At 38.2% G+C, this 26,919-nt stretch overlaps 1 protein-coding gene across 3 annotated transcripts in view; it reads right to left on the bottom strand.

The window, feature by feature from the left end:
• eefsec (eukaryotic elongation factor, selenocysteine-tRNA-specific) overlaps positions 1 to 26,919 on the bottom strand; it is a 61,659-nt gene that overhangs the window by 25,164 nt on the left and 9,576 nt on the right. The window contains exons 6-7 of one of the 3 annotated variants that reach the window (XM_086086272.1): positions 25,937 to 26,093; positions 13,939 to 14,051 (exon numbers count right to left, since the gene is read on the bottom strand). In XM_086086272.1, coding sequence (XP_085942398.1) covers positions 13,999 to 14,051; positions 25,937 to 26,093 — 210 coding nt within the window. In that variant the 3' untranslated portion in view covers positions 13,939 to 13,998. Of the gene's footprint in view, positions 1 to 13,938; positions 14,052 to 21,326; positions 21,639 to 25,936; positions 26,094 to 26,919 lie in introns of those variants that run through there. The other 2 variants (XM_086086271.1, XR_015096236.1) reach the window with 2 other exon arrangements.

Here is a 26,919-nt window from a genome sequence, read left to right as displayed (position 1 = left end):
TAACTGTATTTGTCTTCTAGGGATCATGCTTATTTCTCATCTCATCCGTCGCTTCCCATGAAGGAGAATAATAGCTCAAAGCGGCAAACATAATTAATCTGCTCAATTTATTCATCTCATTTGGAAATGGCCGTGCGCACAGAAGCATTGTACATGTTAGAAAAGAGGCTCCCTTGCGCTAATTCTTGCTTTAAGTCTTGCGTTTTGTTGCTTGTCTCACTGTCAGCGACTACAGTGACGGGCGTCGACTCCGCCCGCCAATCAACAAACAGCGTCACCGCCAGCGTTCGGTTAATTACACAGCAAACGCGCCGAGACTGCTCCATGCACTCGAAGACATAATTCATCTCAATTTGGTTTTCGGTCGTTATCGATTTTTAAGGTGGGGATTTTTAGTGCTCCACTTAAATGAAGTTGCATCTGTGAGGGGGAATGGAATTCTGCCTTACGACGAGGCGCGTTGAGGTTTGCCTCTTCTTCAGTTTGATATTCCGCTCAGTCGCCGTCCGACTGGAAGCATTAAAGAGAATTAACACCTCTTTTCTTCCTATAATAAACACTGCATGTGCACGAGTTTGATAAAGGCCCTCAGTAAGTGATGAAATAATATCACCGAAATGTGATTAAAAAGCCTAATTAGAAAGCTGGGAGCTGCTAATTACGCACGCTAAACGTGCTAGCATCCGATTTGGGGCTTCTTTGTGAGGGGCGCACATTGCGAAATGGGTTTATTACATGATATATTACTTTTTAACAACGATAAGAGTACGCTTCTAATAGAACAGAAAATGGATCATGTCAAGATCTAAAAATATTTCTTCTGTGAAGCAAAACTGGGATGTTAGCAGCTTTAATAATTGCCTGGACAATCTATTAGGCTACAATACATCAGCAAATAGCAGAGATCACAGAACGGGTTGACCAAATGATCCTCGAACCTTTAGATGTGTCGCTACAAGGCGGCGCGCTAACAGAAAACTAAAGTCGCTATAGTTGAACTTCCCAAGCTGTCAAATGAATATCAAATACAATATTATCCTGTACTTGCCCAAACTAGAGTTAAAAGCGGAATAAGAGTGCTAACGCTTTTAGCAGGGCTCTAAATGTGGGTCAATTTCAACTGAAGCCACTTTGCCCGCTTGTGTTTCGAATCGAAATACATACATGACACATACAAGATGGCCGACGAGTCACAATTTTGTCAACAATGAATGTAATAATCAACATCATTGTTTATGTTTTTCAGATTGGTTTTCTCTCAAAAGTGCCTGATTAGCTTCCTGCTGACGGCGCTGTTGGACTTGACGCACATGCGTAGTGGTTGCAATTTGAGTTTTCATCAAAAAAAACAAAAAAGCATATTGTGGCTGTATCGCTTTCATTTTTATTTTCACGTTAATAAATGTGATAAATGCTGGTCCAGGCTGTAAAGTGAATTAAAAGTTGAATGGGCTATTACACTAATTGTTATTTATTTTTAGTTTGCTCCAGGGTTTAATAATAGTTTTGGATTGTTCATTATAGTTAGCTTATATTTTGTTTTGACTTTCATTTTTTAAATTAAAAAAGTTTTAATTAGTTCTTAGAGGGAGGTTGTTGATTTTTATGTTTTGACAATGTTTTGATTTACTTGAGTTTTTATTAGTTTTAGTATTAGTTTTCTAAAAGAAAAAATATATGGAGTATTAACGGCGGTTGAGTAATACGGAAATAAACGCACTTAAAATAAACCCTGAAAGCTCATGTATTAAATTGATTCATTCATTAACAAAGATGAGAACAAAGGACATTTTTGCTATAATTATAGTTAGTTTTATAAACGTAAAATGTAGTTTCAATTTTAGTCATTAGCTTTCGTGAACTATAATAACCTTGCACATACCTTAAACACTTCAAGCTGGAACCTTATAGCGGTTATATAAATGCGGCTGCTTGCTAGTGTGATAAGCTTCAATTGACATAATCCGAATTCCATGATCTGATTAATCGCAAAAAAGAATCGGTGACTAGTCGATTAACTCATTCACTGCCATTGACGGCTATAGACGTCAAAAATTCATTTGAACTATTTCTATTAGTTTAAAATTGTTCCCACTTTTGTTAACAAGAGTATAAAAACCTAGAAAAAAAATACTGTGCATTTAGAACAGATATAACATTTGTGATTAATCGCGAGTTAACTAGTGAAGTCATGCAATTGATTATAAGAAAAAATTGAAACGCCTGATCCTTAATTTTTAATCATCTTTTCTTTTTTTTTTAAATCGCATCAGGCGATTACAATTTTTAGTTGTAATTAATCTCATGACTTTAATAGTATAGTAATAGTATATCACCAATTTTATATCTGTTCTAAATGTACAATATATTATTTTTTTAGGTTTTCATACTCTTGTTAACAAAAGTGGAAAAAAATTTAAACTAATAGAAATAGTTTGAATGAATTTTTGACACCTATAGCCGTCAATGGCAGTGAATGAGTTAACAACATTTTCGATCATTTAATCCCCGAATATATTTAGATTGGGAACAAATATCTCCAACAGCACTGATAGAATGCTGCAATTTCAAAAAGACATCAAGCAAAAACATTATAATGTATTCCGCATACAACTGAGAACTGAAAACATCCTTTCGCCTTTCATCGTGTGTCAATATCTACGCACGGTAGGCCAACTGACCATTGAAACGATAAGTAATAAATCTGGAAGATTTTGAGTCAATCCGGCGCCCCCTTGTCACTTTCCAAATGTTTCGCATCAGTGTGATATTGGGCTTTGATCACTCTCTTAGTTGAGACCGTCACTACGCTCGCATGAATAAGCCTCCACATTTGTCTCCGATTGAGGCACTAATCTGAAAGATCTAAAAGCCTGAATCAATCGCGCATTCTGCCTCTATTGATCTCATCTCCCAGTTACACTCACACGATTGCTCTCTGCGGTAATGGATACTGAGGATGTCAGGCAGGTTTAACATGTACCACCGGTATTGCTCCTTTAATTATATAACGGCCTCTGCACGTTCCAGTTCATTGTAGGCTGGAAGGACCGGACCGATGGGATCAAAGCAATGCTAAGTTGATTGCAAATATCTACATGTGTCTGCTACCGTGTCAGCAATCAGTGCAAGTGAGACGCTCGCAAATCTCATCGAAACGCGCCTGCGGTGTTTTCACAGGCAGCCCAAGTGAGGAGGTTATATTTTCATCAACCTTTGTTAGCGAAAGGGATTATGGAAAACAATTCTTAGAACCGATTGCCTGTAGTGATATGAAATTCCTGCATGTGTGTTCATTTTGTTTCGAAGACCCACGCACTGTTGATCAAGGTTAAAACAAAGTGAAAACAAACGACCCCTCCGCATGAAAATCTGTGCTTTTGAGGACGCTGTTCTTCGCTATATCACGGCTTATCATTCGCGTCCGCACAGTGTCACGCTTGTGTAAGTCATCTTTCTTACGCACTTACTTTGATGAACTTACTGTGATGTGGGAAAGGAGAGCCACATGTATATGTATTCTATGCTTCCAATTTGTTTTCTTTGTGCTCAAATACAATTGCCATAAAAAATTAAAAAAGCTCAAGCTGAATGTTTCAGAAACAGGAATTTTGACCTTAAACCTGACTATTGACTACATTTTAACATAGTCAGTGGTATGTGGGCTCTCTCTCATGGTCAACAATCACTGAATTAAATATCAATAAAATGTTAAATTGACACTTGGAGCTACAAATATAGCCAAGTTTAAAAAAAAATCCATTAAAGAACATTGCTTTTACTTTTAAAGTACAGTATTTTATTTTTGTGTGCATTTCAGTTGTATTTAACTTTCAAACGACATTTCCAATTATCTTTTAAAAACTGCTTGTTTGTTTTTAAACATTTACCTAAGCACAATTTTCATTTAAATTGTTTTGTGCTGCACAGTTTAATTGAATTTTCAATTAAGCACTGTATTTTAATATTGGTTATTATGGTGGTACTTTGAGCGCTAAGGAGTTTTTTAAGGTGTAAAATGAATGATTTTCAAAACTGTAAGAGTAAAAAAAAAAAGAAGAAGAAGAATCCATCTCATTATTTAAAGTCAGGGAGTATAATGTTGCCCTTTTCTATTTTCAAAGTCAATATCAACTTCGTTTTTCCCAATGAAATATGACACAGGGCGGAAGAACATTTTAGGGCTATGGGGCATTCAAACATTCATGTTTACAGAAAATAAAGCGAGTAGCAAAGTGCATTGAGCCATGCAGTAGATGTTGATACGACATCTGTTACATCTGTTTGTATTCATCACATCAGCACTTCTTCCCTCAATAAGACCCCAATCTGTTGTTAGTATCATGCGGAACAGGTGCATTCATTGTTTTGAAAACAATATCACGTTATCTCTCCGCAAGTTTGCCCATATATTAAAATATAACAGTGGGGAGGGGGGAAGCATGCTACACTTGAGAAGAAAAACGATTTTAATAAAGTTAATTGACATGTTTTTTTTTTTAAATATTGTATAATTCAGAACAGAGCATTATAGTTTAATGCGCAACATATTTCAATTGTTCAATAGTCAAAATGTTAAGTAATGATGAAAATATGTTTTCCTAACACAACTTTACAGTCTTTACAAAATGAGGTCAATTTCAAGAACAGAAAGTGACCCACTTTTTTTTTTCTTTTTTCTTTTTTTTTGCTGTGTCTTAACATGCTCCTTTGTTGTGGCCAGACCTTGTCTGGGTGCTTGTGCGCCACTCATCTGAGTCTCTGCTCGGCCTCTGATCTTCAACGCCTCCCATTGTGGCCGTGGGAGGTGTCGCCTCATCTCCCCTGTGTGGCAGCTGACGTCAAAAATGTGCACGGCGCACCGAGGGTGGCCTCTTTGTAGTCGACAGATCACACCTCGGCGGTAACCTCGACCACATCCCTCACTTCTGAAAAGCAGCCTGCGCTTGGCGGCAAAGAAGGCCATCGGTAACATTGACATTAAGCGGGTTGTGCATTTGGTAGCTGGGCCTTCGGTGGGGAATTACCCGGCTTAATCCCACGGCTCTATCACTTCACAATTATAGGAGCCAACAAAATAGAAATAGACCAATGTGTTTTTTCAGAGCTAATACCGGTACCTATTATTAATTAGTAGTCAAGGAGACCGATAAGCAATATTTGCAGCCAATATTCCCTTTCACTAAAAGGGAAAATATTAGTGTAAAAATTAAAAGAAAAAAACAAACAAACTCCAACTATTAACATTGTCAAAACATTTTTAACTTATTCACTCTTAGCCATTTTCACTGAAGCAACCCCCTTCGCTCCCGGCTGTTTTACTGGATTTTGACTGATTTTGCAAGGTCCACAGAATATTCTGTTCTATGGCTATAAAAAACATGGAACATATTATTCACAAACCTGTTTAAAACATTGGGGAAAAGAGCTTGTTGAAACATGGTCCTGGCTGATCTCTTATACTCTGCTGCCACATGCTGGCCATTTTTTTTGCAATAACTACCATTGCTTTACGGGACCTCTTCAGGTCAGAAGCTTCAAAGTCTTCTGTATGTTTTAGCATTATATGATGACAAATATGGTTTTGGAAAATGAAGGAAAAAGTATTTAAACAAAACGTATTTATATGTTTTTGGGTTTGAATACGTTTTTTTAGATTAGGCAATTTTGTTTTAAAAAAAACTCCTAGGGTGATCAGCGAGTCTTAAAAAGTTAAATGAAAAATAAATGTAATAGTATTGTATTACTGTAAATAAAGTTTTCCTAAATTTCATTTCTCTTATCGGCTGTGTGATTGATGCCAATATTCGTCAAAATGATGTTGTTGTCGATAATCTGTCTATCCCTACAACAAAACACAATTTAACAGCAAGCATCTGACAACATACATCATCTGCTGCAGCTCAGAATAAACATTTGTGTGCTAAATTCTGATAACATGATCAAAATGTAATAAAATGTACTTGACAGAGATGTATATTATGCCATCCATATGTGTGCAGATCACTACGGACTTGTTTTGCTAATTTAACTTGTCTTGTTCTGACTAACCAATCAGAGGACAGAAAAATGCTGACATCATCAGTGAGGGACATCTTAACTTTGACTGGTTAAAGAAACAATCACATTGATAATACTTCTGTGCCTTTGGGATACAAATGCATCCATAATTATGCTTATAACTCAAAACGCTTATATCACAAATTGTTTTAACCCCCCCAAAAAAGAAAAATTTTGTAGTGCATTTAGTACCTAGTATCTAGTACATAATGAAATAGAATTTAAAGAATTCAACAGTTTATGCATCAAGATTAAACCATTGCCACTGCTTCTGATGTGTGTGACGAGGGCAGTATGACAGTCTGGCTGACGACCTAAGAAGAGTTTCACAACTACTGTAAGTGACTCAGTAAGCTCCATTAAAATTAGTCGTTTTCATGCCAAGACAAGATTAAACTAATACTGTACATGCTGTATTTCCCTCAATTGTCAGCCTGCGACAAGTGTTTGAATGAACTTCCCCATCCAATCACAAATCACACTTTGCTGGATACCTTTAAGGCCGCCCATAAATTTGGAAATGACAGAATTCATGAACAACACACCTGCAATGTTTTCATATTCAATGACTGTTGGGAATAAATTACTACAATTTCACGGAACAAATATTAGAATTTAGCTTGTATCTGTAAATACAGATCAGTGCTCCTGAAAACGTTTAGACCAGCTAAGAAGACAATACCAAATGTCAGTCATGAACGAGACACCATTTTTACACAACTGCTTCACAACACACAGGATGACGAACTCATTCAGCGCGCCCAATATTCACTTAATCGGGTTTGCTTTCATAGCCCAGCGTCTGCCTGTGAGAACATGAGCGCCACTTCCATGCTTTAACTCGCGTCTGCGCACAGAGGAAGCGTTCAAGACACTCAACTCTGCCTCCAGATATTGCTGATAAAATATAAAAGCCATAATAATCAAGCAACCGGCTATAATGGGTGCTGTCCTGCCCCCAAATCATTCCCAAACAGCTTGCCTGGCTCCCGTGGCCCATGCCAAATGCGAAGACGGAAAAGGGGAAGCAGAAAAAATAAATACATCCTCAATTTTAATGGCTCATTTCCGTGGGACACTACTCTTAAGCCTTAGGCCCGACAGCAGTAACGAGACGAGATCGAGGCCCTCAAAAGCACTCGTTTGTCTAATCTGCTTCTCGAAACACTTAAGCGCCCTCAGATTGGAAATACAAGTGGATGGAGCTTCAGTGTATTCACGGCAAGACATTTCTATTATTTTAATATAACGTCATATTTATGTTTAATGTATATAGTACAAAAATATAGTGGACTGAACAGTTAAGCAAACCTTGGTCCAACTTTGATATAAGGCATTAATCATAAATATTTTATGACATTTGTTGTTGAGAACAAATTGTAATCAATAATTCATCAAAGGTATAAATGACTTAAAAATAGAAAATGGTTCACTTCATTACATGTTTTAATTGATTATAGCCTATCGTGGCGTTGTATAAGGCTACCAAACAAACTTCAGTGACAGAACATGAACTGGCTCTGCGCTATTTTACCCATTAATCATACTTACAAAACAAATGAATAGACATTGCCAATTGCAAATGAGGATGCAAACCAAAAGGCTTCATCACTGATTTGATTTGATGTGGATTGCACAAGTTCCGAGAAACAGTTGCACTCGAGGATACTACAAAAATACATTTTATGGTAACTTTATGTCATAACAGCTTACTTTCGCTCGGACCGGAACAATGTTGTTATGTAATAATGAAGAACAAGCACAGCATTGCGTGATCTCTGAGTATTCCCCGTTTGATTCTCCGAAAATGTTTGTGCAAATAAGGGTTTAGGGATGCACAAACAAATTAGGGATTGTCTAGCTGGATCAAAGAAAAATCTTATTTTCAGCACACACAAGTAAACATTGAGAAAATGATCAAGAAATAAAATCATTTCGCTAATGTCCAAATCTGTGAAAATACTTTTAATGTGACGGTGTCTATTTAAAATACAACATTTCATCTCACACTAGAGTGGAACGGCTACACTGGTCAACCTAAAAATTTGCTTTGCTTTATTTTCCCATAGGAAAGAAACATCCACATCAGTTGGCTGTACTGAGAGAAAAGGGGGTGAATAATTTTAAACACCCTACTTTTCAGTTATTCATTCGTTTAAAAAAAGTTATTGTATAAAGTTTGTTCCACTTCACAAATGTGTCTCACTTGGTGTTGATTCTTCACCCCAAAAAATATTTTAAAAAATGTATCCTAAAGATGTTATCTTTATGTTTGAAGCTTGAAATGTGGCAAAGGGTCGAAAATGTCAAGGGGGCTAATACTTTTGCATTATGTTTACACCACATTTGTTTGGTAGAAATTTGTAAAGTTATCATAGTGAATGCCAGAGGTGGGCGTGTCAATGAATTTTGAGCGTCCGTCATTCGGCAATCGTCAACAGTCGGGACACCCTTCCGTCATTGTCAATCCGTCAATATTTCAAGCAGAACCGTCAACCCGTCATTCGTCGATTGCTCAGCAAAATTAGCATCAGTCAATGTTTCCGTCATTCGAAGTGGGCATCCGCCAATGTGGCTTGACGATTACATTGATGGAAAAAAATCCACTTCCGTCTGTGACGGATTGACGAACCTTCCGTTTTTGTAATAACTACCATTGAGAGGCTGCATCAAAGCCTTCTGTATACTCTAGCATAAAAACATAAAGTCTTTGGGAGCATGGCAATATTTAAAATGGAACGTAGTTACATGCTTTTGGGAGCAAATGAGTTAATTTTAAATATATAATATAAATATAAATATTTATATTAATTTTACTTTTTTGTTTGCAAAGCTATAGATCTGTAAAAAAAGTATTTTGTTAATATTAGTTTTTCCTGGAACAAATTAATTAGATTGACATTTTTTCCAATGGGAAGTATCTCTTTGGATTTCATACAATTCAGTCTGACTTTCAGGAACGGATTAATCATGAAAACCGAGGTTCCACTGTACATGTTCGAAGCCATATTTCTAAATTTGTGATTGTTTGGCCAAAAATGTGGTGAATGTCTGCACGTAGATACAATTCATTTAGAATTGTCACATGCTAAAATGCAGATTTGACGCTTAAAGGCGCAGATGGTGAATAATAAGAAGAAAGATGACAAAGGGATCACTGAGTGTGCACCATCAGTCACCCTCCATTGGCCGCCTTCGTCTGCGCCATTGTCTCCCCCCTGTGCAACGATGCTATATACACACACCTGATGATAAACATGCGGGAAGATGGATGCGTGATAAAGTGAAAATGGAGGAGACAAAAGCCTGGTGGGAATCATTTTGAGGGTTGTAAACACTGCATGAATTAGCCCGTCGGCCCACTCAGTTGCAGATGCTAGAAATAAAGTTTATTTTTAATCATTGTTCTGTGAGGAAAATAGCTTGTTATATTAGGAGGGAGACAACAAGCAGGTTTTCCGTAATGTGTTGAATGTATGTTTAAACCAATCAAAAAGGCTTCCAATTAAGAGTCTCCTGGAAAAGGTTAGCGATTGTTTCCAGGAGAGAAAAAAAAAATCACTATCTGCCTCCCATTTTCATATGAATGAGCTCTTTTAATTAAACTGAGCAGCTAATGAGAGGCTATAATCAAAATAATAGAACGTTGGGGCAGCTCTGAGGAAGGAACAAAAAAAAAAAGGCCCACGTGGACGACATATAGAAAGAAGGAACAGCAAGACGAGCGGCGAGTGAGAAGAAAAAAGGAGATTAAGTGCTTCTGAACAGAAAACAGATAGCTGTTGTCTTTGAACCTTTCATGTTTTATTTTTCCCACTGACAGAAGTTGAAAGAATGGAGAATTTAACGAAGACTTTGGTGCACAAAAGAACCGAGGGCCGAAGAAGAAATGCAGACTGGCATGTTGTCTAATGTGTGTGTCAGAAGATGGAAACCAAGTAAAGTGAGAGAAAGACACATGCAGGGAGATCTCAGATGAAAAAAAAAAAAAAAAAAAGCCTCTCGTCTATTGTTGCGTCGGTATGTGCGCGGCGCTGCGGCTCGTTTGTGTGCCGGTTGTAATTTCTTCATTTGAAGGTTAATTAACACTCGCAGTAAAAAAGTAACAGGACTGCAAATCAAAGGGAGTAAACAGTCTTGCGTTTGCCTCGAGGGATTATTAGAAAAATAAACGAAAGCGGCATAAGACAATTAAAATATTTGAAATATGAACTTGGGGAAGCGGTTTTCCTTTGATAGGACTTTAGTGATCAAGGACAAGTGAGGGAAACTTCAAGCAAATTTGAAGCAACTGGACAAAAAGGCAGGAAAAAGCAACACAAGAGCTCCACGCTCACTTTTGATTGACACGGTCAGAGAGACATGTTCATGAAACAATACATTGATTTTTATGTTTGTAGTCTCATGAGAAGGACACACCAAAAAAGCAGAGTCCATCACAAAAGAAGGTTTAGTTAATCTTATTGTAAGCCAAAAATAACATCACTGTTTTAACATTAACACTGCATTTAAATATCGGATCATTAAAAATCAAACATGTAATGGTTCAATTAAAATCTACTGCACATAAGTTAAATAAACATTTGACCTAAATAAAGATTAACTAACAAAGAATTCTTAAATAAAACATTTAAAGTTAAATACAACTATGTTGTACTTAAGCAGTGGTTTTTTTTCTATTTAGTCCATTATTATTGGGGACAAGTGGGGCAGTGACCCACCAGAAGACGCATTATCGCTACCTACAGGAGTGGAGTGGAACAGACTTGCCCACCACGTCATTTTTTGATTAAAAAATTAAAAATACAAAAATCAGGCATTGCCGGACATCTGCATAGGTCTCTCCACCTCTACTGGACGCAATTTTTATTTATTTTTCAAATCACTACTGCCACCTGTGGCCAAAAAATAAAACTGCATTTTCCCTTCTTCACATATACAACGCACACATGACGTCACATCCACAGACAGAGGGCGGGAACGCGCATCCTGTCTGAAAACTGTTGGCCAGAGGCTTGCAGGAATTCCCATTATGAACAGCTAAGGTGTTAATCTACTAATTAAAAAATGTTTCAGTCATAAATGGTCAAATAAAAAGGGTTTTGTAAAAAAATTTGGGGGAAAATTGTCACAAAGTGCAGCTTTAAACATGCATTTCAGCCGTTGAAAGTTGTGCCACATCACTATGGCAACTCATCCAGGCAGCATTGCTTGACTCATTACCAAAAAGGAGTTCTGAACACTCAAAGAAAACACTTTTGCATCCAATTAACTCATTCACTGCCATTGACGGCTATAGACGTCAAAAATTCATTTGAACTATTTCTATTAATTTGACTTTTTTTTCACTTTTGTTAACAAGAGTATGAAAACCTGGAAAACAAATTATTGTACATTTAGAACAGATTGTGATTAATCGTGAGGTAACTAGTGAAGTCATGCGATTACAAATTTTAATCGCCTGACGCCCCTGATTTTTAATAATCTTTTCTTTTTTTATCTTCTAAATGTACAATAAAAATGTTTCTAGGTTTTCATACTCTTGTTAACAAAAGTGGGAAAAAATTTCAACTAATAGAAATAGTTCAAATAAATTTATGGCAGTGAATGAGTTAATAATAACATGCATCCCTAAATAAAATAATTTCATAGTCAAAAAACATCTAAAATCTTTTGTGAGTGGAGAATGATTAGATTTCTTTTTATGATTCTGAAGTATTATTTTATATACTTGGCGATTTATTAGACATATACAGTATATACATACACAAATACAAATATAGCATACACACATATATACATATATACACATTATATATACATTTTTAAGCTGCTAAGTTACTTGATTTTGAAGTTAATAAATCAAACCCCATGTGTACTTTTGTAACGTGAATTTCCAAATTTAAAAAAAAAAGAGCAGATAAGTGCAGGGGCACAACAGATCCTTCATGAGCTGGTGTGTGTGTTGGGAGGCTTTTAAAAGTCACACACATGTGCATATATTTGATTTGGGGCTGTGCCGTATGCATGTCATCACCCCGGCTCTGGCAAAGCAGAGGGATATGAGCTAATTAGGAAGGAAGACAACCGAAGGGCCCAAAAAAAAAAGGGGGGGGGGGAATCACATTAAAGGCACGGGAAGGGGGGATTACTTTGAGAGGCGTTCTACTTTGAGCTCAAACAAAGTGCTAGACAAGGACTGAAGAGTTTCGAGACTGCCGAGCGAGAGCGTTTGCAAGCGTTGAAGACACATATGGCCGTCGCGTTACGGTCGCTCTCTCGCATGTCCTCCCGTGTCTGTGTTGCCCTCTCGCAGGAGTTGTCCCTTAGCAAGCGCGGCTATCAGATGGGCAGCCGGCCACTGTTATCATAAACATAGATTTTGGAGGGCTAGCAGACATACATAAACAGCAGCAGCGCAGGCTGCGGTGTCACATCTCTTCTAAACCTCCGTCAGTCACTCTGCTCTTCTAAAAGCCTCATCAAGGCAGTGTTTGGGTCAGCCTGACAGTGCTGCGCTTTCAGACGGCTCGCGCATACAACCCGAGTCACCGCGGGGACCCCATTAGCCCCGGACCAAAGCCGTCACAACTCCGCTGTCCCTGGCTGTCAGTCCAGGATTCCTTCTGTATACATTGGGCCATTACGGAACATTATAGAACCCTCAGGGTACAATAAATACCTCTTAATCTGATATCCTTATGTTTGCTTTGACAGAAAGGGACTTGCAGGGTATTGTGGGTTTGAAATGTTACACACGTGCAATACTCTGTGGAGAACCGCAAAGATCCTTAAAGTATTTTCACTTCATAACCATTAAATGCTCCTATGCTAAAATAATGGACCTGAGGTCATAAAGTAGCATAATAAACTGTAATACGCCACCAAAAGTTGAATCAAGGTGACTGGACTCTATTCTGTTAGCTCAATTATTTTTTGACTGTATTTTAAAATCTTGTTAAATGACTCTAATGCGCTTAGTGTCAACATGCTATTAGCATGAATGCTAGGAGGCTGTATGTCACGTATGTGCTAATACTATGCTAACTCACTCCTGTTACTTTCAATCCTGTGATTCAAATATGGAGTTTCAGTACACAAAACAGTAACGTTATAACTTTTGCTTGCGTGACAAGATCCAATATACATTTCAAGTTCAATATGTGCATTATCAGACTTAGAGTTGAAAAAAGACTAAACAAATCTTTTCTTGAGAGAAAACAAGAAAATGGCACCGATTTGGTGGAATGGACCTTGTACTTACTGTTAATGACAGTTTTATGATAATGTCAGTTGAAGACCCCTGGAACACATTATTTTACTCTTTTAGAATAAATAACTGTGGTAAAGAAAGAAACGTTTTCCTTCAAACGTTAATGTATTTAGCGCATTTATGTAAATGGTGACTAGTACTGTACCTAGTGACCATAGTATAACTAAACCTAGCCTAGTTATGGACAGAAAGAAAGGGAGGCAACTAAGAAGTACCGTATCTGCATAATGGAAACAAATTGCACAATTAATTGATCAAAACATTGCATCTTGAACTCCCCACGACTTCAAATGCGCGACAAACATTTCCCCCTGAAAGTCTACCTTTCGGGGTTCTTGTGAAACTGAAACAAATGCTTTTATTAAAAGCTCAAGACAAGAACCCAGGGTCAAGGTTGTCACCATTTTGCATCAATATGCATTTAGTTTAGTGGTTTCTGGTGTCAAGTCAATTGTATTTGTATGGCACCAACATCCCCCAGGTACCTTACATATAGAGAGGCTCTGACCTCTCCTCGACTCCGATATTATTTACAGAAGTCCCATGAGCGTTTACAGGGAAGCGGCAGCTCGCTTTGGGCAACCACCAGGCTCCATGTCGTTGGCCTTTCTCAGACATCAGGTTCGAATTGAATTGAATTCAACAGTCTTTCTTTTTGGCCTTTGTCATCGTCTGACCGACAACACTAAAGGCATGGTTTTCCTTTCCTTTGGTGTAACTGGGCAGAAGGTAGCAAGAACGTGGTGACAACATGGAAAGAGAAAGAGAAAAAATAATAATTTCATGCCATTATCGTATTGCATCAACATCCAACCTACCGTATATTGTTCGCCTTTTAACCATGCTGCAGTAGCATGCTCAGTGTCAAATGGTCTCTTGATCAGCTAGCGAGTGCAACAATATGTCTAACAAAAATACTTCAATTGGATAGACTTCATTTTTGTGTGAGAAACCAAAGGTTTAAATCATATTATTTATTTATTTATTATATATTTTCTGCAAATTGCTCAAGTTGGTGGTTTTTAATTGTTCTCAACCTAAGATCTTCATTTAAAAAACATTTTTTATTAATTATAATTGCCGGATAATGACACGCTTCATACAAATTCAGAACTATTTTTTTAAATATGTACTGTTTAAAAATAACCTAAACATGTACAATATAACATGTTTTTGTTTGTTTGTTTGTTTGTTTGTGTGTTTTTTTAAACGCTGTTGCTTAGATGTTTAAAGTGCCTTTCAGAGCAGCTTATTAAAAAAAAATAGAGTAGAATCACAATTGCATAACATAGGCTACGGTCACTAGATTTCACTTGAAAATTGGCACCATTTTTTTTGTAAAAATCCTTTAACTAATCCTAAAGTCCATGGATGCATGTGACAAAAGCCCGTTAAAATAACAAATATTTTTCAAATAGTCCAACCTGTGATGCGCCATATACCGTATTTTTTGGACCAAAAGGCATGCTAAAAATCCTAAAATCTTTTACTTTTCTCAAAAATCGACAGTGTGCCTTGTAATCTGGTGTGCTTTATGTATGTATGGATGTCAGCTTTTTACTTTGTCATATTTAATTCAAATTCCTTCCTATTACGTTCTCATTCTCATCCGCATCAAATCGCTAGCAGGCGTCCATGTTTTCGTTATACTGGAATTATGCTGCGTTTGAGGATTGTCGGAAGTCTGACTTTTCCGACATCAAACCAGGAAGTGTGTACGGGAACTCGGAAATCCCACTTGCGAAATCAGAAAAAAAAAGTACCCCGTTTTCACCGACGGACTACTATGTGACGTCACTCCACAATGGCGACCCCTTTGGAAACACAGACCGTGAACGGTAAAACATAATTTACTCGAGTATAAAACTAGATAGCTTTCTTCATTCATAAATATTCAACATAACTCCACGTCACACAACGTACGCGACAGCATGCCGCGATCTCCCTGCATGAAATTATACGGTGAACTACTGAACTGTATGAAATGCTTATGAAATAAGATAAAAAACTATAAATAAAGCAAAATTGGGAGAAGGCAAGTTTTCTGGAGGTCAAAATTAGTTTTGAGGACCAAAATAAAAAACAATTTCTCACTATCCGCCATTTTGTTTGTTTACTTTTGCCTCAAACGCTTTGAGGTCGGAACTGGGAAAAACCAACTCGGATATATCCGGCTTCCCACCATCCTCAAATGCGGCATTAGAACTGCTTCCTGTTGCTGTGTCTAAGAACCATGGGAAATGTAGTCCTACCAGTCTAATGCTGCGGCCAGATCGAATGTGAGCTAAGCTTTTTTTGTCGGTACGTTTATACAGGTTAAACATGTAAACAGAAAAAAATCAAAGAAACTGATAATTTTGCAATGGCCTGCATATTTTTTAAAAAAAAATTGATAAGAAATGTTCATAAAAATTGTTTCCTCAAGGTCAGTCAACCATTATCCAAAGTCTTTATCTAGCAAAACATATTTTCCAATCAATCTGTGTCCAGGTCAGAAGCAAGCACGAGGCCCTTGCTGCTCTACTCAAAGAGAAAGCAAATGACAAGATGATATCGACAACAGACAAATCCCGGCTTGTTATTTTTGGAGGTGATGTCGCAGGTGAACTCTGACCCGCGCTGCTGAGCTCAGCTGTAATGATCGTCTGTTATTGCGCTTGTCAATGGCCGTCGGCGCTGTCCTAAGGTGACGAATGGGATGACAAAGACAATTCAGCTTTGGCGCGTCGGCTGCACGGTGAACGCGTGTGAATGACTCTGAGATATGGCAACACTTTATCAATATGCCTCTTCATTGAATTGGCAGCGCTCGTTTTGCACGGCTGTTTTGTTGTCTTGCTGGTTCGGCGGAGACAGGCGCAGACACGCAGACAATTCGAGCGGTGACGGCGGAACAATGACGATCTTTACAGGCTTTTCTTTCACTCTGGCATTTTGGTTGCGCCTTGCAGATTTAAGAACAGATCCGCTAATTAGCCTTAGTTTGATTTGCAAAGGACGTAAATCGCTGGAAGATAACTGCATGCATAAATTCTCAGAGCATTCATTTCGCTGGTAACATTTTGCAATAAACCAAGTTGAATAGTCGCACACCATATAGTGCATTTATTCCCAGTCACAACTCACAAAAGAGTTGAGCAGCTGGGCAGGTGGGAGATAACCAGTGGCGGAAATGGGAGCGGCCGACTCAAAGAGGCTTGTGGCGCTATTAATTAAACGACAGGCATTTTTAATCACAGCTAAATTAGATTGGAAGGCGATGTTTGCGAGGGCCGATGTGATTCTATCACTCTATGCACGTGTTCGTTGGCATGATGCGACCGTCTCCTAGCTACATGCAGCGTCAATCATCGATTCGTCAGCTGAAGGTCACAATTGCAATATTGTACCAGAAAATGTTAAAAATAGGAATGTCAGGCAGTTAAGATGTTTAACCGTAATTAATCGCATCATTTCAATAGATATTTTATATCTGTTCCAAATGTACAATAAAATATATTTTTTAAAGTTTTCATACTCTTAACATAAAAGTAGAAACAATGTTAAACTAATATGGCTGCATCTTTTAGTCATACAGTAATTTCATAATAATTCCTAACATTGAGTTAAATTTAAAAAGATGCACTGTACTGTAAAAAAACGAGTGTGATATTGATTTGTGTTGGTCATTTTTCTGCCACTAGATGGCATAATTGCATTTGTAAGACGGTGACGGCGCAGTGCATTTTTCTTTTTATATGAAGAGCTATCTCATCTTAACATGAAATAACTGCACATTTTTTAAATTGTAAAATACAACTTGACTCCAGTCTCCACAAATATATGCAATGATTATTACTAAATTAATTACTGCTCAATTTTGACGTGGACGTGTTTGCTGCGTTGCGACTGGAATTCCCTCAGTACAGGCTTTCCAAGTAAGGGGCGGTCATTAATCGTATGTTAAAAAAATAAATGCCGTTAAAGGAACTTTAAATTAACTCAAAATTAACGCACTAATTTTGACACCTGTAGTTAAAAATAAAAAATAATAAAATGAAATAAAAATTTGGACTTTGATGCTATGGCAAAAACCTGAAACGTGGGGAATCATAGATGGCAAAACAGAACTCATAGAACAAATTTGCATTCATTTAAAATAATATTAGGCAATGACGATCATAAATGTAACGTTTAAAACAAATGATTTAAGTTCTTTGTTTGTTTTTTTATCCCGTTTAATTTGCAAAGTCATCCCCTAATCTGTGGACATTTTTGCGAGTAAACATACTTTATATTCGATTAAACATATAACATGATTGTGAATGCGTGTTGAATTTTACATTTGCTCCTGTTAAAGTGTGATAATTGGACTCTTAATTGCTCTTTATTCTAAAAGAACTTTGGAGAAGTTATCCCTTTTCCGTACTCAACTAAATCGGTTATCCACGTAGTACTTAAACCGCAGTTTCATGTGAATAAAGTTTTACTGTTTTGGAGCGGCAAATAAACCTTAAAAGAATGTAATTTGGGGCGAGGCATTAATACAAGGAGAGCACGTTAGGAGGCTCCCCAGTGGTTAAATTGCTAATTAATGTTGCAGCCATTTATCAGTCAAATGGCAGCTAATTAGTCTTTTCAATCTCGCCTGCCTTGAGTCCCATTTGAAACGGCTTCTGTCGCCCTCCTCCTCAGCCTTGTCAATTACCCCCTCCTTCGTGCTGCTTTGTCTCGGGAGAAGCAGGCCCCGTTATCTGTGCACATCGACGCTCGTTTCCCATCTGTAAACATTGGGCCGCTCTGAGGTTGACCCGCAGCTACTGTCGTGACCTCGAGGTTACCCGGTTACAGGCGTATGATGGAAAATCATCACGTCTGGGTGTTATCACTAAGGGGAGCTGTGAAAGTGGTGATGAATGGGACAGTGGATTTACACGGGGTGAGTGGAGCACAATCACACAGGATAATGATAATATATCGATAAAGTTACGGTATTTATAAAATTGTGAAAAAGTTGTATTTATAACTAAAGATGTAAAAACTAGCATAGACAGCCTTTGCGAGCATTAAACAAATGTGAACATTGATTTTTTTTTTTGCACTGTACAACTTTTAACTTTTTCAGTAGTAGTGATTTACTCCTATTGGATAAGATTTTATCATAAAAACAAATTTTTATGTATTTACTTATTAACATTTATTAAATGGACAACTGCGGAAAAATTACTCTTAAGTCTGCCTAAAATGTCAAATGACAAGTTTTTTGAGCAACTTACCTTTGAAAATTTGTCTGCCATTCTGAGCAATTGTGTTTGCTGATAAGTTATTTATGATTTATTTAATTATTTGGCAAGGCAAGTTTGTGGTGCTTAATTCATACACTAGGCAATGCAAAAAGCTACATAAAGCTACATACAATAATAATAATAAAAATAATAACAATTAAAACAATTATGAGAAGGTAAAAAATAATTCCATTAAATATTAAAAAAAAATATTCATTACTAAAAAAAAATAATTTCAAATGGTGGCCACACAAAAAACTAAAAATGTGGATTGTGGACTGCTTTATGGCATACGTCACTTCCTCCTTTCCCCAATCGTTACAAAGATCGAAGTCAATTCAAACGTATATGTGCGAAAACTTTTATCTGAGGAGACAAAAAGAAAAGTTAGTCAAGGATGAACACTGGCCTGGACTTCATTCTCTGGCATGAGCTCAAAGATGCTATGCGTTGGTCTTCATGGGAAATGTGGTCTTCCTACAGTCAAAACACTACCGTTTTTGTCCATATGGTGCCGTCACAATCAAAAACTTTCGACTGTACAGCGCCCGTGCCTTGTCCATAGCACCTTCTTTTTTTAGTAATTACCCACAGTAATCACGGCATTTTAAAGTTATTTAAAGTTGCGTTGTTGTTACCTCCACTAACGGCCGTCCATCGAGCAGGTCGGCTCGCCATCAGGCGCGTCACATTTCCGTGTTTTCCGTGCCCTGCTGTCCGTCAGCAAAATATTGGTTCCGGCCCTTTTGAGTCGCGCAAATATATTTTTCTAAAATTACTGCACAAAGTATTTTGATGTAAATATCGAGTCGAAAATGGGGTTACATCGCCAGCGTAGGAACGGAAATCCGCATTAACTTGAGGACTCCCTGTACTGATATTCACATCACATTAAAAAGTCAAAATTATCACAGTACTGTAAGAAACCGATGTTGGTGTATTATTGCTATTTATTTGACCCACCACTACTTTACACAAAATTTTTGCTCCCAACTAACCCAAGTCCCACAACCTCCCTGCGTGTCAATTCCCCCTGCCAAAGTCGCGTCAGTCTTTAAAGCAGATTACACAAACGTCCTCACCCATGATGGGAAGACTTCTCTCATATACAAACACAACAGGATTAGCATGCATGTTAAGGTTGACGGTGTGCGGGGGTGGGGGGTTGTTCTTGATAAGTAGCACTGTCAAATAGTGCATATTAATCTTCATCTCTTTATTACCCCTTTTCAATTATGCAATTCAAAACGTCAAATAGCTTTTGGTTAATTTATTTATCGTTGGGTGAGCTGGGATTGTTAAAATAATGATTCATGATTGAATGAAAATGTCAAAAATCTTATTCAGAATCATTCACTCGTAATGAACATTTGTTATATTAATGACAGTGTCTCTATAAATTGAGCATTATTGGTGACTTTCTGATTCAGCTTTTGTATGATTTTGCAGGTGCACCTACAATTAAACCTGGACTAACAGTGTATTTTTAAAGATATATATAGTATATATATATATATATATATATATATACAGTATTACTTGAACAAATTAAATGAATGTAGTTTGTTTAATTGACTACACCAAATACTATTTAAGTGTGCAATGAGGGATTGCGGAGAGCGCATCATGGATAGAAATAAAACCCCGAATGGGTGGCGACTGACTGCTGCTAGAAAGCCAAACTGCAGACACATAAGAGTAAAACGAATATTTTTTCCCCCTCTCTGCCTGCTTTTCTATAAGAGGAACGCGAGGAGATAAGACTAAAAGGACTGTCACTCAGGGGAACAAACCTTGCAGTGTCCCCTCTTGCTCCCGCTCTCTCCAATTTCCTCAGATTCCCGCTAAGATAGAAGCACTGTTCACAGCCGCCGCTTGCTGACATCATCGGCTACATACTAAGAGTCCACGGCCCCGCCCCTTAAAGCTCACAGCCAATATATTAGACACGCCGTCGTTAAGTGTTTTCAGCCATACTGATGTATGTCTCCATTACTGAAGACATTTTAGTGCAATTTTCTTTATTCGCTTTAGAATCTTTTCATCAAGGTAGATTGCCTGTAATGGAGTACAGTACAAGAAACTGTAGGACAAAAGCAATAATAAACCATAATAATAATAATAATCATGTTTAAAAGTATTGACAGGTATCAGTTTACAACAATTCATTTCAATTATTATGGGTTCTAATGTGCCCTTTGGTGCGTTTTCACCAATTTATTTTGTAATTGCATTTTTTTTTTTTTTACCCACCGCTAATTAATTCACCTTCTTTTGAAGCTCTGCGATTGCATTCGTAGCACAAAATAATTAATAAAGCACAACACAAGTGAAGATGCAAAAATAATGAATGGCAAATGGGGTTTCTGATCGTTTTATTTGTGCGACTTTTCCATTTAATCGGATCTAATTGCAGCTCAAAACCCTTCCACTGTTGTCATTTCAAGAAATGATGTCAAACAGAAAATGACTGCATGATTAATCATTGACCCCCAGCGAGACCGATAAGAACATGATTGCTTTAGAACACCATCACCAAATATTTTTTTCATACCAGCTGGTTAGTTGGTTTAAAAAGCTACCGTTATCAGAGGACGCGTAGAGAGAACAAAAAATCAATTATTTGCAAATCAGATTTTAAGAGCTATAAAAAGAAAAGAAAAAAACAAACACATTATTGTTAGAATGAATCAAGTCCATCTCCATACAGGGAAATTAATTTTTAAAAAAATTCCCAGCGGTTGCAGCTATATCATTTCACATCATTTAATATAAGCATTTGCCACCCTGATAAAATGAAGTCTCGCTTTAAGGACAAAGAGTCTTGTTGAATGTTCAAGCGACGGTCAGAGGTCACAACTGAACCATCTTCTTGTGGGGGTCAAAGACGTAGCGCTTGAAATCCAAGTGAATGCTAACATGCCGAGTGTCCGCTTTGGGTTCATCTTCCGTTGCGACGCCTGCGTCTTTGCCGCCCCCCTTCCCCTTTTTCTTGGAAGTGGTCGAGGACAGCAACTGCTTGGTTTCTGGGCGGAGACCCTCTGAAGAGAAGATCCGCAGACATGTTTTTTTTTTAGATTTCTCTATTTACCGACCTTCATGCCATAGGAGGATTTGACAAGGGGGAGAGGATCTATTCTGTATCTCATACTCATTGGACACTTTATTAGGCACACCTGAACAATATTAATGAGGTCCAGTGGTAGCGGGTGGGGCTCGCCCAATGTAATCCACCTCTTAATAGCACCGTCACGCCACAATTATAGAAACAATATTTATACAACAACAATCAACAACATGAAGACGCTAAATAAAAGCATGCACGTGAGGGATGTTCGATACCACTTTTTTTTCAGACTCGGGTAGTCATCGATACCACTTATACTTATGATACGTTAAACAAAATAAAAATAAATGGCCGGAAATCTTAAAGAAAGACCCATATATCTCAATATAGCATTTTTCTTTAAAATTGCATGAAATTAATTTAAAAAAAAATCTATTCATCTAATTTCTAGTTGTTGATCGTAAAACGGCCACAAGTGGGCCAGTATCGAGTGCCTTCGTGTGTACCGACACCTTTAAATAAGGCGTGGTATTGACCCATATGATACCTGGTATCGGTACTTGCCCATCCCTGATGCACATACATCATGTTGAGCAGTTCTAAATCGATTTACTTAATTGAAAATGTAATTGATCATCAAAATTGATAATGAATTAACTTAAAAGGCAATAATATGTTCTATGCAGCCCCACTAGTCTAAACACGGTATTCTGATTAATATTGTGTTTGTGGAATATGAGTTAAACAGTGAAATCCACCCATTTTTATCCATCTCACGGGCGGCCATTTTGCCACTTGCTTTCGACTGAAGATCACATCACATTTGCTCAGGGCTCAGGCAACGACCAATCACGACTCGCCTGTTTTCTGAAGCTGAGACGTGATTGGTCCTAACCTGAGTCCTGAGCAACTGTGATGTCATTTTCAGTTAACAGCAAGTGGCAAAATGGCCGCCCCCTGAGATGGATGAAAACAGGTGCCTTTTTCTGCATAGCTCATATTCCACAAACACAATATTAATCAGAATATTGCGTTTAGACTTTTTTTAGAGATAGATTTTTGTGTTGACTTCCCCTTTACGTTAATATAGTATCGCCAGCAATGCTCATTATTATTGGCGATGATGTCTATGGCTGTTTTCATAGTTAAACTTGGCTTGCTCTCACCAACCAATCAGAGAAATGGAAAAAAAAAAAAAAAACATTTTGGCCAGCGCTTCTGATTCGGAAGGCCCTGGGCAGATTAGATTGACAAGGCGGCACAGAGAAGCGGGAATCTGACTCGACTAAATAAAACACAAAAACAAAAACAGAACAAAACATGGACATACACATACTTGAAGCAGTGCATGGAAGGACTATTAATAAGCCACCACTAATGACGTCCAATTGCCAAGAGTTGCATCAATCAACTTCTTAATAACGCACGTGATTTGCAGTACCACTCTTGTGGAGCGACTCCAACCATAAAATAAACATTCGGCTTTCATACAATTCCTGAATCTCTAGTGAGTTTGTATTTCGCTGAAGTTCATCACCAGTCAGTCACAGAAGCATGTGCGCTCGTTCGCTCGTTCAACCCCCCCCCACCCCCCACCCCCCCGCATGACCTACGGCCTTCATTCTTCAAATTTAACAGCAGAAAATGTGCAGAAGAGCAGGTTTCGGTTTCTCAACGAGCCGTCATGCTGATGTTCACTCCAACGCTGTGCTTCCAAGTGCGTTGTCCGTCTTGACCCCTTCATTTCCTGAGAACTATGAGCGAGTGTGTCACGCTCCTTACGCCGAGTCACATTTCTGCCCCTCTTGTGCTTCCATTTGTGCCCTCCATTCAAACTGGCTGCTAATTTCGCCCGCGCTTTTGGACACGGAGGGTAAGCAATGTTCTAGTTTCATTGCTTAACACGCGGTCTGTCTGGCCTCATGCATAATGGCGCCAGCATTCTTCTTGTTATCGGTACGCCGATGTAAGGGTTGTTATGCTGGGAGATATCGCCGCTAGTTGTGACTACGCCAGCGTGCACTAACTTGAATGAACTTGGGTTCACATGCAAACACGCACAGTAGAGTCCCACATATTATGTGGTGGGCAAAAAGTTTGTAATGAAGGGCCATGTTTGATTTTTTTTTTTTTTTTTTTTTTACTGAAAGATAGGCCAAGTCATTCGTACGAAACCAAAAAGTTAAAATGTCCAAAATACTTCATCTGTTTCAATAATAAAATACTCAGTAATTCTGTTTTTTAATTGTGTTATTGGCATATGGTTTGATCATAACCAATTATATAAATAAAAAATGTTAACTGTACAGTTTGTGACATTTTAAATGTTACTAATATTTTCTCATTATAATTACAACAGTGGTGTCAAACATACGGCCCGCGAGCCGGATTAGGCCCACAAAGGGGGTTAATCCGGCGTGCGAGACGATTTTGTAGTAAGTAAAAAAAATAAAAAAATAAAAATTGTAATGTCGGACCAATTAATCAGCCAACCACAATCAAAACATATATATTAGTAATTTCACAAGCAGTCCTCAGATGAGAAATGCAACTTGTACACGGAATCGTCCTGGATGTTATTATTTTACACACAACTTAAAGTTACTGTTTGTTTAAAAAAAAAAAAAAATCATAGACCAACATAAACTTCACAAATTCAATTACTGGTAACACAAATACATATGACAAGGATGAATGTCCTTATAACTTCATTAACTACGCCACACAAACACAATGCATTCTGGGAACAATATATATGCAAAACAGGTAGATATAACACGTCCGGAACTCATCCAGGCAAAGTGTTGCCGCGTTCCATTTGCATTTGTGTTATTTTTTTGGAACAATATGGTTACAGTTGAGCTCCGTAATTTAGGCCCACAAATAGCGAAAATCTGCGTATAATTGGCGGCAATTGTTTTTAAGTTATATACCATTATTTTACCAAGCTAATACGAGTTTGACACCCCTGAATTACACTAATTAAACAATTAATTAATGGGGGGAGGGGGGGTGCAAATATGATACAGTGAAACCTTGATTTTCATATGCATTAGTTTATTTTTAACTTTTTGTACAATTCGGTTTTAGACTATTGAATGGGTTCATCATGAAAATCGAGGTTCGACTGTAATTGAATTTTATGTATGCGGTTTGAACAGAAAATCTTGCTAAATTGCAATGAATATTATAGGATTTTTGATCATATACATGTTCTTTGAGGCTGATGATGATGGCTGGACAATCATTCATTCATCCGTCAGTGTTTTTTTCTTCTTTCTTTTTTTAAATAATGAATCAGCATTTTTCCCAAAACTATCCTATTAACTTTTTGGTGAAAAATCCTTTTTATATGATGTCATAAAGTCCTAACTTTCTGTGTAGTCGAAAATCGATTTCAGTAAAATCCACACAAATTACGTAATCTGTCAATCTGGAACTAATCTACATTTTGTATTTGTCCGACATTTGCGATTTTATATGGAAAATCTCATCAGATCAGGTTGTAATTTGCTGTGGCGACGATGAAGCTCATTACATTTTACATTATGATCTGTCCAGCTGTTCACTCATTCATCTCACAAAAGGTTTTAAATCTAGATGGATATTATATCTGCATTCCCCGATCATGATTATGACGACACTCAAATATTAATAGAGTGGTTTAGATCTGGAATAGTTACCCCAACTATTAATGCTTTTCTGTAATCAGCGATATGCTAGAAACCAAATTCCGATTGTAAGGGTAATGACTTAGAAGAAGTGCAACTATTCATTGAAACTCATTCACAAGCACTAACTTTTCTCAAGACTGTGTGTGTGTGTGTGTGTGTGTGTGTGTGTGTGTGTGTGTGTGTGTGTGTGTGTGTGTGTGTGTGTGTGTGTGTGTGTGTGTGTGTGTGTGTGTGTGTGTGTGTGTGTGTGTGTGTGTGTGTGTGTGTGTGTGTGTGTGTGTGTGTGTGTCAGTGAAGAGGATGTAGGTGAGGCTGTCTTTTTGATATGTTTTTGTTTTCTCTCCCCTCCCGGTGTGGCGCAGTAGGTTTGGAGCAACAGAAGGTAAAATAAATACAGAACAGATTTCCCCCGGAACACGGGCAATCCCCGAAGGAATCCTGGGAATGCGGCTGGAGATGTCAGCCCGAGCACTCTTACCACATCCTGAAAACAATCTGCCGAGCCCCAAGAATCGGAAAAAGTGTTTGGGGCGGATACTGAAGTAGAAGAAGACCCTCTTGTACAAACGACCACTTTTGAGCCACGTTTGGTCCTTACCTTGTACTCTAATTTTGAACTTGCCGCTCTGTCCGAACCCGCCCTCGATGACGCCGGTTTCGCCCGATGACAGCGTGACCTTCAGGCCTACAAAGATCTGCAGGTTGGTTTCCTTCTTGAACAGGTTGCGGCCAATCACGGTGTAGTCGTCCGTCACCTGCACATGACGCAAAGAGGAAGAACGTGAACCGCCCAATCACAGCGTTCAGAAGTGCTTGACTGACGGCGCACAAACTAATCTTATTACAGAGGTGAAACTGTCAGCCATGACGGTAGCGGCGAGGACCACCCCCCCCCCCGTTGTCAAGTACCCTCATGAAGCCCACCGCCAGCGCATTCTTCTCGTCTTGCCGCCTGGCTGTCTCTGCTTCCTCGTTCCTGCGCATTTTATGCCATTTGTTTGTATTCCTTGCTTATCATCCATCGCTAATCTGATAACAGGAGGGCACCGCTCTGTCTCTGAGCCTCCCTCCAAGCGCCACCGCTAACTCGTCCTCTCTTCTGCCTCCCTCATTCACTCTCGAACGTTTGACCCTTAAGCGTGACTGATGCGCCGATTAAAAGAAACATACAGCGGGCTATAGACGTCCGACAGACCGTGCCAAAAGTCATATCTCAGCAATGACAACTATGAACTATAACTTGAAGGCTGATAACCGGGCGAACGCCACATGACGACCAGTCTGACGTCCTGCTCGCATCGTTTCACTCGAGAGTTGAGGATTGAAGCAGTCAACGCCTTGAGGTGCAAACACGGGGAAACTGCTTTGCACACTTGACCTGAATTTCACCTCGACGCGAGGAGCAACACGCAAATAGAAGTTAACTACACGTGCGGCTTCTCGAGCACGTTGTGTGAAGATATGGCAGTTTGATCATTTGTTTTATTATGGTGGGTGGAATGAAAAAGGAGAACGGTTATATTTGGATTAAATCGAATGTATTTTTTAAACAATGAATTAATCTGTAATTTTGAATTTGAT

The sequence above is a fragment of the Leptonotus elevatus genome, chromosome 10 (genome assembly GCF_054856555.1).
Source record: "Leptonotus elevatus isolate MCC_2025b chromosome 10, RoL_Lele_1.0, whole genome shotgun sequence".
In the NCBI taxonomy this organism is placed as follows: domain Eukaryota; kingdom Metazoa; phylum Chordata; class Actinopteri; order Syngnathiformes; family Syngnathidae; genus Leptonotus; species Leptonotus elevatus.
Note: the sequence above shows the minus strand (reverse complement) of the source record. Positions and strands in the feature narration are given on the sequence as shown.